At 30.5% G+C, this 14882-nt stretch overlaps 1 protein-coding gene across 1 annotated transcript; it reads left to right on the top strand.

The window, feature by feature from the left end:
• Positions 1-10083: 10083 nt before the first annotated feature.
• LOC144571961 (RING-H2 finger protein ATL64-like) lies at positions 10084-10512 on the top strand. Its single transcript, XM_078321357.1, has one exon. It carries the CDS (start codon positions 10084-10086, stop codon positions 10510-10512), a length of 429 nt encoding a protein of 142 aa, XP_078177483.1.
• The last annotated feature ends 4370 nt before the right edge of the window (positions 10513-14882 follow it).

Raw genomic sequence — 14882 nt, 5'->3', positions numbered from 1 at the left:
TCACTTTAAAAATTACAGATCCAGCACGGTGGCTTAACAAAACAGTAAAATCAGCAGCCACCGTTGGATCAGTAATTTTCAAAGTGGCTTAATAAATAGTAAAAACTACGTGCATAATATTAGAATGGAGATGAGTAATGGCTAATATAACATTAGTGTCATTTCAGTCTATATAACACCAATTCCAAAACCTATCAAATCGAGTTCAAATGGTGAATCCAAACCGTTCAAACTAATTTATTTTCTGAGTGATACGTTTACATGCAAACTTTTTATATTTTCGAGTTATTTTAGTATCAAATCAAGCGGCAAAAAATTTGAGAAATGAATGTATTAACTTAAAAACTCACACATTTGATCGCTTGACTTGATACCAAATAAACTCAAAAACTTCTAACTTTTATATGTAAACGCACAACTAATGAAGTTGGTTTTGTCAAAAACTTAGATCGGTTTGAACGGTTTTGATTCACCATTTGAACTCAATTTGATAGATTTTGAAGTTGATGTTATATAGACTGAAATAACACTGATGTTATATTAGCCATACTCTATATATATTGGATTTGGTCCAGTTAATTAACAAAAAATACTTCATTCCAATTGATTCCAGCTAAGTGGACAGAAAAAAATATACGCATGAATCCGTATCACCTCAAGTACCTGAGGTACAAGTTATCAATCCAGACTGTTCATTTAACTTGACACGAATATCAAAGCAGACTCCTACAGTTTTAATAGGCTCCGAATTGAATTTGGACTAGTTGGAATTAATCTGAGCCGTTCGTTATTTCAATTGTATCTCAGGTACCAGGGGGACACGGACTCCAGCTAGGCTGCTTTATTATATAATTTATATAATATATATTTTTTTAATACATCCAAACCGTAGGAATCTAGCATAATACTACGGACTTAGCCCCAGGGATAAGGCGTCTTACCTCCTTGGGTAGAATTTCTTACCGAAATCGAGTATTCAATTCTAGCTTAGAAATTTCTTCACAGTACTGCCGTACCCCAATTGAGTACTACATATAAAAATGCCTTATCTGATTCTACCAAAGATATAACTAGAAGATTTCCTTGTAGTTCGTTGACTTTAAATTACATATAAAAATGCCTTATCTGATTCTACCAAAGATATAACTAGAAGATTTCCTTGTAGTTCGTTGACTTTAAATTGCATGCTGCATTTTAATTTGTAAAATTATCCACAATCAATACAGAAAACTCAAATCCATACCCAACCCGTTATCATGCTTCCCCGCGTCATGGTACCGCAAGAATTTTTTTTAAAAACCATAAATAAAAAAATAAATTTTATCAAACTAATTTGATTACTTTGTTTTTTACAAATATCATAAGAACTGAGATATTATTTCAGCCCCCCCTCCTTTTTAACCAAATTACTATTTTGATCCCAGCGGTTTTTATAGATTTCGAGAAAAAAAAAATTAAAAAATTGTGAAAATACCTAAACTGAATAGTTATTTCAGTCTCCCAAAAAAATGGACCAAAATGACATTTTAGTTCTCCAAACATCTTTCATGCTGATTGCATGTTGACATAGCATGCTTCAAACTCAATGTCCCTGTGTCAGCCTTATATTCATACAACAGAGAAAATAATTGGCATTGAATCTTCAACTTCAGAGGCTGCTTGATTAATTGTTGTGGTAGATTTACTTTAGATGACATCGACATGGAAATTAAATGTTTCACATGATTTATGTTTGTATTTACTGTTGAAACTTGAGTTCTAAAAACTCAAAATTGTTAAAATCACCGGTTGTAATATTAATTAGCTTGAAGGGGTAAACTGAATAAATTTCATATTTATTTCATAAAAATAACTTAAGTACAATAAAGTCAGATGAATTATGTTCTCCTTGATTGATATTGAAAAATAAAAATATTTAATAATTAAATCAAAAGGCGAGAGCCACCTTTGTATCTCATTAATCTCTCTATTAATCTCTCTTTAAGATAATTAATGAGCGCATCAGTTGCTAATGTTTGAATATTATAAATGGTGCATCCCTTCTCGCTGTTAAAATATATTCGACAAAGAAAACAAATAAGAAACCAAATATATTTCTTTGATTAGCTCCCACAGAAAGTGTCTTTTGATTTATCCTTCATTTGTATTTTATTCCAATTAATCATGATCTATGCTGGATATTGCGAAGTTATCGTCAATTACTTCCATGGTGCATCTAAGGAGTAACAACCCCAGATTATCTTAGTTACAGTTCCATCTTGCACGATAAGACGAAATATGCTTAAGAAAAATGTTTTGCACAATCCGGATAACTCTATTTCAATTTGATTTATTTAAATTAATTTCTAACTATTCAAATATTCCGGAAATTTGTACCAACATTTACAAGCAAGAGATGTCAGTTGGTGGATAGTAATTGTATCGACTCATTCCATGACAAGTGTGTTCCGGACATTTTTGCTTAAAGCAATAGCAAATATTGATCCATTGCCGAGGCACTCGAAAATATAAATGCCTTCTGTACAAGATCACCATTTTTTAGGATTTCTGTTAATAAACCAAGACAGCAATGTAAATATTCATAACAAGAAGAAGACTTACATTTCTACAATTTTTTCATTTTTTTTTGGTTCTGCTGTCTTGTCAGAAAAAGGAAGGGACTACAATTGTATTCAGCCAGCCCTAAACAAAGTCCTCAACAAGAGAATTTGACATGGCCAGTGCAAATTTCTAGGTACGGCTAAATAATAGCAATTGAATCAATTGACTTGACCATTTCCAATTCCTAGGAATGGCTGTCAAGTGTCAAGTCAAGCAAGAGTAGAGAGACCCAAATTCTCAAATTTATTTGTTTTTTCTTTTCTTCTTTTTTTTTTTCTTCGGCTCTGCTAAATCGTAACAGTGACCTGTCGGGATTGGTACTGACCTGGTACCCGACAAGATACGCATCTAAAACACAATTTAAACCTGTTTAAAGTATTGGTTTCATACCTGTAACTCAATTTTGTATTATATTTTGGATTTTGATTCTCATGTGAGGCACAGTCCCAAATTCTATATTCTCACTCTAATTTGATTTCTAAACACCGAAACATATTTAGCTGGCATTCTAAACCCCTTTTGTTACGCTACTCTTCCTATTTTGAGAATGAACAAATCATTAGCATCTAGTTGTTAATAGAAGCTGCAATTAATGCACTCAATGTAAAATTATTATATTAAGTTGGATAAAAAGTACAGCATCACAAGTTCTTTGTTCATGTGTAAGAGAGTCGTTTCTCCTGTTGTAATAAATACAGGTTGATTTGAAGCAAAAAAATAATAATAATAAAAAAATATATATACAGGTTGATTTCGGGTTTTGTTTCAGGAAAAAGCCGATGATTAAAGGAGATTGAGAAATGAGACTGGGTCCCCTTCTGTTTTTTTTTTTCTTTTCTTTTCTGAGATGGAAGACGGTTGAATAAATTAAGGATATTTTTTTTGTTACAGCCATGGCCCGTAGGCCAAATTAAGGATATTACAGGTTTCTAAAGGAATTTTCTGAGAATTTTAGACAATATAGCTATGGAGGAATAAGGTATAGTTGCATGTTCTGCCACACAGGGACCTGACCTGATTGTGATTGCCCTAAAAAGGAAAAACTAGGATGCTTCATTGATAATAAATGAGGCAGCTGGAGTACGGCACCAGTCTTTTTTCTTTTTCTTTTTTAATAAATGGTGCTATGCATGCAGTATTATTCAAATGGGACAATTTTATGTATACCTTGAAATAGAGTTTGAATAACACCCGGGTCGGGTATACCCGACCATACCTGCCTGTGCCTGCCGCCTGGGGTACCCGTACCCGAGCCCGGGTATGGGTCGGGTACGCGGGTACGGGCAAAAACCAGACCGGACCCGTTATTTTAGACCAATACCCGACCATACCCTACCCGAGTTTACCCGTACCCGACTACCCGAGTACCCGTACCCGTATACCCGACCACTGTTCATCCCATTTCAAAATTAAAAAAAATCAGATTTTTTCCCCCCCAAACCAGCAAAAAAAAATAGCAAAAAAAAAAAAAACCAACAAAAAACCAACAAAAAAACAGCAAAAAAAACCAATAAAAAAACCGAAAAAAAAACAACAAAAAAAAAACCAACAAAAAAACCAGCAAAAAAAAAAAAAAAAAAAAAAAAATTACCCGTACCCGTACTCGCCTTACCCGTCAAGGGTACACGGGTAAGGGTATAGGACGGGTAAGGTATGGTTTTTGAAAATTATACCCGCCATACCCGTACCCGTATACCCTTGTACCCGGGTATACCCGTACCCGAGACGTACCCGTACCCGTCCCGGGTATACCCGGGGTACCCGTACCCGCCCGAGTATAAATACACTACCTTGAAGTTATGTATTTGTCCCTCAAAAATTTATAATAACATATTTATCTTTTTAAATTTCAACTATGCACAAATTTACCAAATTTATTACATTTTCTATTAAATTCATTTTAAGTTAATTTATAGTACCAATTCTATTCTTTATTAAAAAGAAAAATATGTAGACAATGTAAAAAAAAATACTGTCTTCTAATTAGTTGGTTTTAATGTATATGGTTCATTTCTTTATTTGTGACTCATATATTATGGTCTTTAGTCGACAAGCGTGTGTGTCACAAATAATAAATTAAACTATTTGCCATTAATACTGGCCAATGAGAAAACTGAATATTTTTTAAGACATGCCACTTATGTACTATTTAAAAGTTGTCCTGGAATTTTTTATGTGGCACAGAATCTCAATTGATATTATTTCATAATAACACAAATGAAGGGGGTTCAATTCAAATGTTTTCATTTTTAATGTGTCTCTACTCAGCCTTCAAATTAAAAACTTAATGATGAATAATATATATTAAATTATAGGTAGATTTACTATGTGAATATGGATAATAAAATTTTAAACTATATTTGTGTTTCGCACTGATATCTGGATATCAGATATTCATATCTAATTTTCGAATACAGATCAGATATTATCCGCTCGGTTTCACCCTAAATTTGTGGTCATTTTTGATGTGGTCATTATATTTGTATAATTAAAAAATAATTTATTTTCTATACTAAAGAATAATATATTGAAATATTGATGTTTTTGAAAAGCAAAGAAACAAGTTTATACATTTTACAAATAATATGGATACATATCGTATATTATTCATAGAATTAGTAAAAATCTACAAATGATATCTGATATCAGACACGAAATTTTTTTTCATTGAAATTAAGGAAAAGGTAGAAAGAGTACATGGTTTGTAATATTGATAGAAAGATCAGTACATATTCTACTGATTCTAACAATCAAAATAGTTAAAATAGATAGAAATTCTACCTATTTAAACTCCATTTCAAACAAATCTGTAGCAATTCCTGTTGCTGCGGACAGATAGGAGAAATAAAAACAATATGTTAGGATTGATATAATTTCTACCTATCCTAACTGTTTTGATTGGTAGAATCGATAGAATCTATACCGATCTTTCTACTAATATTACAAACCAGGTACTCTTTCTGTTTCTGTTTCTCTCTCAACCTTTTTCTTAATTTCTATGAAATTTTTTTTTTCCATCAGACACTATATATTATGCAAAATTTGAATGATTGTTTGAAGATTTATTGAAAACGAATTACAAATATATACAATATTATTTACAAATTTTGTTATTATAATATATAAATATAATGAGGTAATGATGAGGTGTAAAAGAAAGTAGGTGCTGGTACTGTGGTACACCATCGTTGTCCTATTTTTACGGTCCGTACTATTTTCTATCCATAAGTATTTGTTTTCATTTTGCCGTTTTGTTTAATTGAATCGTGACATCCTCTACTTAAATATTAATATTATTTTTTCATTTTGGGAAGAAAAGTTCTAACACCTCACTCTTATTGAAGGATATATGAACGCAAAATTCTGTCTTAGTTTGAATATCTTGCTTTTCAATTATTAATATTTGCAATTTGAAATTTGATATAACTATTTTTTTTGGTAGTATTTAATGTCAGCCTATCAATAAGAACCACATGTCGAAGCTCAAACGTCATCTGCAAGTTATAAAAATTCTTTCCTCTTACTTTTCTGTTTGACTTTCTGAAAGTAATTAATGGACATGCATGGTATATACAAATAAATCCTATCAATAAGTGAAAAATAAGAAAACTATGAATTTAAAAGAGGGAATTTCACGTATACCCCTCAGAAATCTTGAAATTACTTATTTCTCCCTCCGAAATTCTTAATATCATATTTACCTTTCTAAATTTCAAATACTCACAAATTTACTAAATTTACTGAATTTTCTATTAAAACTCATTTGAAATTTGTGAAGTATCAACTTTTATTTAAGAGAAATGTTGAGTCTTATGATTGGTCAATTGTAAGAACAATGATTAATTTTCTTACTTATGACACACACTAAAGCTCATTCCAAAATATTATTATGTATACTTCACGAGTAGAGAAATATACAATGTCTCCTCGAAAACCAACTAAAGATAAAATATTTAACACATATTACATATTTTTATTTTTTTAATAAAATATAAAATATATACTTTATAAATTTAAAATGAGTTTTAATAGAAAAGTCAACGGATCGAGTAACTTTGTGAGTTTTGAAATTTATATCGGTAATTATTATATTATAAATTTTAGATCAATTTTGGAGGGGTGAATACGAATTTTTTAGGTTCTTTAGGGGCATATATGAAATTCCCCCAAATTAAAATTATTTAACAAGTCGATACGAACTGACACGTAGCGTCGGTCAAAGTACCAACTACCAACTACCAAGACAGACCTTTTATTTAAGGCAACAATACGAAGGTTAAAAAAATAAATAAAACTACTTTTTATCTCTAATCATTAATGTTCAAGTTTAAAGATTTATTTTAGAAAGAAGGCTATTGAAATATTTTTCCGACAATTAATTAATGATAGCCAAATTAATTAAATCAGAACTATAAAAATAGAAATTTGAAAAAAAAATAATCAATCTATTAATAAAATAATATAAGTTGGTGACAAGCTTTAATAATTTAGTGTACCTAGAAACCAAGTTGTATCTGTTCGAAAAATTATAATATGTACCTCAATGTTTAAAGTTAATCTCTTGTTTATCTTTAAATTTTCAACTCGAAACAAATTAATACTTCCTTTTTATCTCAACGGTAACGCAATCATAAAACAGATGATACTAGTATCAAAACAAATACTTCTTTTTTTATGCAAGAATAATAATTATTCTCTTATTTTCTAGATTAATTTAAAAAAAAATAAGGAGATAATGGTTATCTGTACCGATAAATATGTATCATTTAGTTATTTTCTTATTGATAAATCTAGTGGTTTTGGTATGAATTTAGATCTAGATAATTATATTCTATTATTTTTTAAAATATGAATCATACGTAGTTTTTTATGTTAAAATCTTGTTTAAAAGGTATTTTCATATATATACAATTTTAATTTTGAAAAACTGTGTATGGATATACATGGTTGAAAACCGTGTACAATTAACTGACAATTTTATATACAATTGGCTTATATACGGTTGCATAACTATGGACAATTAATCGCCTATATGTAGTAGTGTTTTAACTTAATTAGTTTTTTAATTGATATCAAGAACTTACAAAAAAATATATTGACGTGGATAATTATTTTTGGAATTAATTTTTCAACTTATGGTATATGGATTCATATAAATGAAAGTAAAAAAATGATAATTTTTATTTGTTTGTAAAAAAATAATATAAATCAGATTTAACGCATTTATTTCGGAATATGAATTTTCTAACGTTTGTTATTAAAATTAAAAAAATAAATGTCCGATGAAAGCATTAAAAATTCGGAACCGAATCCTTTGCTCCCTCGGGGTAGGAATTTTCTGCCCCCAAAGCCACTGTGTGTGGGTCCGACGTGGACCCCAAGTTCAAAAATTAAAAGTAACCGGCTCCACACCTAGAAGTGCAGAGGATTCGGAGTCTAAAAATTCGACATTTGAATAGTCCTTTTGTATATAAGCCAAAAACTTATTGGCCAGCATTTATTTTTAAATTCCAGATCAGCTATGCTACCGTACGTGTACTATGCAAGTACCCTATATATGCTGTCTAATTAAGATATGATTTAAAGATGAGAAAAGGTTTCTATCAACTTAATTTTGTCCACCATCTGTCCACAAACCCTTATCCACCGTCTCTTAACTAATTTTAACGAACTGGTCCCACCTTGGACTCTCATCTCCGCCTATTTAAACCTTCTCCGATTATTCATTTCATTTTTTGAATCTTTCCTTCCCGATTATTCATTTCCTTTCTTAGGCGATTTTCTTCCTTGCTGAGGCGATTTTCTTCCTTCCCTGATCTGCACGATTTCATTCAAATCAACTTCGCTAGTTCATTCAAATTGATTTCACTACGTTTTATAGATGGATCGGTGAACGACTTTATAGATGGATCTGGAGGCGATATGAAGAAGAATCTGCATGAGTTCACCGATCCACCGATTTCATTCAAATTTGAACTGTAAAGTCGTTCACCGATCCATAAATTGATTTCGCTACTGAAGAAGAATCTGCGTGAGTTCATTCACCTTGTCGTAAGTTCATTCAAATAAATTGATTTTCTTCCTTGTCGTAAGAAGAATCTGGAGGCTTGTTTAACTGTAAAGTCGTTCACCAATCCATAAGCTTGTTTAACTTCAATTGATTTTCTTCAAATCTAGTAAGTTATTTATGTTGAATTTGTTGTTTTTCGTTGTATGCAGTAACAGATCTAGCATTTCAAATAAAATCTGGAGGAAAGAGATGATAGAGAGACGATATGGAGTATTGATCTGTTAATTTTACTGTATTGCCCCATTAATTTTACAGTATTCATCTTGTCATTTTACAGTACTCATCTTGTGAAAATCTGGAGGAAATAGATGATAGAGAGGCGATATGGAGTATTAATATGTTAATTTTACAGTATTGCCTTGTTAATTTTACAGTATTCATCTTGTGGAAATCTAGAAGAAAGAGATGATAGAGGCGATATGGAGTATTGATCTGTTAATTTTATAGTATTGCCCCGTTAATTTTACAGTATTCATCTTGTGAAAAATCTGGAGGAAAGAGATGATAGATAGGCGATATGGTGTATTGATTTGTTAATTTTACAGTATTTATCTTATAATTTTACAGTATTCATCTTGTTATTTTACAGTATTCATCTTATATACAAGATTCAATTGAAAATTTACAGTATTATGTGAAAATTTTACAGTATACAAGATTCAATTGAAAATTTACAGTATTATTTGAAAATTTTACAGTATACAAGATTCAATTGAAAATTTACAGTATTATTTGAAAATTTTACAGTATACAAGATTCAATTTTACAGTATATATTTTACAGTATGCAAGATTCAATTGAAAATTCTACTGTATACAAGATTTAATTTTTACAGTATACAAGATTCAATTGAAAATTTTACTGTATACAAGATTCAATTTTACAGTATACAGATTCAATTGTAAATTTTACTGTGTAGAAGATTCAATTTTACAATATACAAGATTCAATTTTACAGTATACAAGATTCAACCCAGTGCAGACGCTAATAATTAACTTTAACTGCCAATAACAGCTAACCGCTAATAACAAACTCTAACTGCCAATAACTTCCTATAACTGTAATTTCCGAAAGTACAGTTTGAAAGTACATTTATTTTGTCCTGTTGTGCAAGTTGCAATCTTTTTGTAACTATCATGGGATCACTTCAAATAGTTGCTGGATGTTTTGTGATTAACTGATATATTTTATGTGATATATTGCATAATTATACAGCATGTAGAAGTAATTTTACAGTATTGCGTAAGTCAAAGCTGTGGACAAATGGTGGACAATTAGATGCCTCCTTTAAATATTTCCTTTGAAGATAAGCTAGGCTGTTGACTTTCGATTGTATATCCCAAATTGTAAAGCTTCTATTTGATTGCTTTCAAACCGTAATCAGTACAAACGCAAATCCAAGGTTCATGCCATGTCTCATGAAGATGGTACCTTCAAACCAGTGAATGTTGATAGCCATCAGGCTATATATTATACTTCTCTTTTAATCATCTGCTTTATTGTGCTTGGCATAGTAGCAGCTCTTTTGTGCAGCAAATGCAAAAGGAAGTTACAAAGAGGAAGCACAATCGCCGCCTCACCGGCTGAATCACCGGAGAACGAGATGATCCCTCGTTCTTTTCTGTATAGCAATCAAAGTTCTGGAATACAGTGCTTGGGTTGTCGCAGTACAATAAAAGTCGGAGAGATGGTGCAGGAGTTGCCTATCTGCAAGCATCTATTTCACGAAAATTGCCTCTCGACATGGCTACAATCAAACTCGACATGTCCTCTGTGCCGGAGTAATATACACCCACCAGATGAAATAATAATCAAAGGATCATCATCAGAGCCTGCTTGAATACAGGTATTCTGATGGCATATATACATAGACCGTAATCAGTTCCAGAGATTTTTCTTGATTGAACATATAAGCCTGAGAGATTTACTGTCCTGTTGGATAACTAATTGACTGTTTCTCTATCTCCATTATTGCTCAGAAGGTGTTTTTTTTTTTTTTTGAGGAAAATCAGGGGTTTGCTTGAAAAAAGGGGTGTTTGATAAAATTAATTAAGGAAATGGGAGCAATTAATTAATCAATTGTGTTTCTTATACCGCAACCATTGCTGAGTTTGTAAAGTAGGTGCAGACAAAAAGTATGTGCAACTTGTGTACAACTTGTACGAAGCTGTACCATGTGTTTAATTATTCTTGAAATTTTCTACTTTGGTTTGCTAAATTGTTTTGACTTTTAGCTTGGCACATGGATGGGCTTGGTGTATAATATCTGTGTTCTCAATTTGTACCATCTCTTTAGGATTTCAAATTTTTGTTAATAAAATTTTTAGTTGCAATATATTTTTCTTTTTCGTTGAAGTAAAGGGTTACATGTTTCAAATTAGTTATGGATAGTGGTTTAATACTAGGGCAGGGCCGGACGGACCGGGCAAGTCTCGGGCACGGGTATCTCGGATAGACGGGTACCACGGACCGGGCATCCTCGGGTTTTTTTTTCAAAAACCGTGCCCTTCCCGTCCTATACCCTTGCCCACAGTACCCGCGGGGGGCAGGGCGGTCCGGGTAGGGGCCGGTCCGGTCCGGTTTTTTTATCCTTTTTTTTTACGGTGTCGTACGAATATTAATACGTGTTTATAATTCGACTTTTAAAATCTGAATAGACATAATAATTCAATATCAAATAGTGTAAATATATATACATAAAATTATCAAGTCACATCTTTATAATTTCTAAATAAATAAAATTTGTAACTTATATATAAAAATTATTCGTGCGGAAATTTCTATATTTATTCGGCTAAGTACAAATGTATTTATTTATTTCTTTACATGAGTCATTTTATTTTATTTTCAAATTCTCATTCTAATTATATAGTTTCATAATTTATTTATATCTCAAAATTTTTAGTTTACATTTTAAATTGTTAATATATTTTCTAAACGTTCATTTTAAATTAATAATATATTTTGGAAACGTTCATTTATTTTCAATAGGTTAAATAAAATATAAATAAAAAATATCTTAAATTAATTACTTTAAAACAATAAAATATAAATAAAAAATTTCTTAAATCAATTACTTTCAAAATAATTATGAATTATTTTAAAACAATAGATTAAAAAATAAAAGTTACTTATTCAATAATAAAATTTCAACTTAAGATAAATAAATGGATGAATTTTAGTGGTAAAATTATATTCAATAATAAAATTTCAACTTAAGATAAGTATATCTGTATATGTTAGTTTTTTTTATTTAGGATATATAATGATGTTTTCATCAGTTTACTTATTAGAATGTAGATAGGAATGCCTATAAATGTATTAATGACTATTATTCTTAGTGTATGTGTGCTAATATATCTACTAGTTGATGTACTTACAATTAAGATGTATCCTAATTATCTTTAATAAAAAATAAAACAAAAAATTAGACTTGCAGGAAACAAAACCCATGTGTTAGTTTAAACCATGTATGACCAATATAATTGGGATATGTAACTAGGCAATTTGTCAATTTTCTTAAAAACATCATAACCATAGTTTAAGAAATAAGATTAATTAGGGTATATAGACTATCTAGTGCCATCAAAGACAGCATCCGATCCTTTCATTTTTTTTTAATCGGATTAATAATGCAAGTATCAAAATTTTACACCATAACCATAATTTGAATTTACTTGTCTTTAGGAGTATAAAATTGAGTGAAAATATTTTGTAATCGTTTGATTGTATTTTTTAGATATATATTACTAAAATTATCCAAAAATATGTTAAAATTTATTTTTGACAAAAATCATATCATGTTGATATATAGTCCATGGACTCCATATTAAATAATTTAATTTTGTCCCAAATATATAGTACTTGATCAATAATTCTAAAATGTACTCCATCCAAACTTGCTAAAAAATAGTTGTGCATAAAGGTAAAGTTTTAAAACCTTAAATTATCTTTGAAATATACACTGAATTTCTAAAATATACTCCATCCAATTTTTTTCTGTTTTTTTTAACAGTGTCGTACAAATATTATTACGTGTTTATAATTCGACTTTTAAAATCTGAATAGTTCAATATCAAATAGGAGTAAGGCTTGGGTGCTATGGATAGCATAGAAGGCTACGGTGCTACGGCTCAATATTCGAGTTTTTAAAATCCTAATGGTCGATCCGAACCGTTCATCTTGTTCTCCATATTAATATGTATTTGGAGACCAAATTTTATATTTTTTGAAAAATTTTTACTATTTTTTTAGCTAGATAGAAAATCACTTGATCTAAAAAATTCTGCACCATTCAGATATTTGATTTTCTACCTATCTAAAAATATAGTAAAAAAATTTCAAAAAATGTAAAATTTGGTCTCCAAACACATATTAATATGGAAAACAAGATGAACGGTTTGGATCGACCGTTAGGATTTTGAAAACTCAAATATTGAGCCGTAGCACCGTAGCCCTCTATGCTATCCATAGCACCCAAGCCTTACTCTATCAAATAGTATGTATATAACTATATATATATAGAGAGAGAGAGAGTTAGGCGGGGGTGCTATGGATAGCATAGTGGCCTCTATGCTACGGCTCAATATTCGAGTTTTCAAAATCCAAACGGTCGATCCGAACCGTTCATCCTATTCTCCATATTAATATCTGCTTGAAGACCAAATTTTACATTTTTCTGAATTTTTTTACTATTTATTAAGTATTTTACAAAATTGTTGATCCAACGGTGGCTGCACAAAACAGTAAAACCGTTGGATTAGCGATTTTCAAAGTGGCTTAATAAATAGTAAAAAACTTCAGAAAATTATAAAATTTGGTCTCCAAGCAGATATTAATATGGAGAATAAGGTGAACGGTTCGGATCGACCGTTTGGATTTTGAAAACTCGAATATTGAGCCGTAGCATAGAGGCCACTATGCTATCCATAGCACCCCAGCCTAACTCTATATACACACACACACACACACACACATAAAATTATCAAGTCACATTTTTATAATTCCTACATAAATAAAATTTGTAACTTATATATAAAAATTATTCTTGCGAAAATTTGTATGTTTAATCAGCTAAGTACAAATATATTTATTTATTTCTTTACATGAGTCATTTTATTTTATTTTCAAATTCTCCTTCTAATTATATAGTTTCATAATTTATTTATATCTCGAAATTTTTAGTTTACATTTTAAATTGATAATATATTTTCTAAACGTTCATTTTATTTTTAAAAGGTTAAATCAATTACTAATTATTTTAAAACAATGTTGCTTAAATCAATTGCTTAAATCAACTACTTTAAATTGCATAAATTTAATTAATATATGTATAATAATATATTTACATATAATTATATATAACTTAGGTTTTTGTACAATATATTAAGTGTTTTAAAATTTGATATACATATACATATACAATATATATAATGTAGGGGTTGGGGGGAAATTTTTTTGAATTTTGAATTTTGTTTTTTAAAAAAAAAGGTACACGAGTATAGGGGTACGGGCACAAGCACGGGTACACGGGCACGGGTATGGTCGGGTACGGATATGGTCGGTCCGGGTATGGTCGGTCCGGGTATGGTCGGATATTTGTCCAAAAAATCGTGTCCGGCCCATTTTTTGCCCGTACCCGTGTACCCGACCTATACCCGGGCTCGGACACGGGGGTACGGGCGGGTAGGGCAGGGCATGCCCTAGGCAGGCAAAATTAATCCTCTAGTGAGGGAGATAGTGAAAGGTCCTGACCGATGAACTAACCGAGCCGCTAAATTTAATATTTCATTAATTAATATGTGAGGAGAGTTTAATTAATTACTTTTATTTTTGTTACCTTCGGTATACGTTATTTGGTCATTCAACTTTTATTTATTCAATTTTAATTTTTTTGGATGATTTTAGTGTGCATTCTATTTTTTTTATAGGTATCTTTAAATTAAATATTGTCACATTAAAAAAATAAAATTGTAGTTGTGTTCTTCGTCATTTAGAAGGATCGTGTATTAAATTTGAATCAGTTTCAAATTTGATTGGTGGGTCGTGCATAAATTCAACAACGGTTTTAATTATTTTATTAAATGCGGCTCTTACTATTTAAAATTGTTGGATTGAATGCTAAATCACTTACAAGTCTGTCCAAATTCGATACACATTAGATTTTAATGGTGGATAACATATTTCAAATTCTAGTTTTTAATTCAAGCA

The sequence above is a fragment of the Carex rostrata genome, chromosome 19, assembly GCF_964058835.1.
Source record: "Carex rostrata chromosome 19, lpCarRost1.2, whole genome shotgun sequence".
NCBI lineage: Eukaryota > Viridiplantae > Streptophyta > Magnoliopsida > Poales > Cyperaceae > Carex > Carex rostrata.
This window is presented reverse-complemented; position numbering and strand designations above follow the sequence as displayed.

Bases quoted from the DNA above. Each gene is read 5' to 3' on its own strand.
- LOC144571961 (XM_078321357.1), top strand. From the start codon at position 10,084: ATGTCTCATGAAGATGGTACCTTCAAACCAGTGAATGTTGATAGCCAT.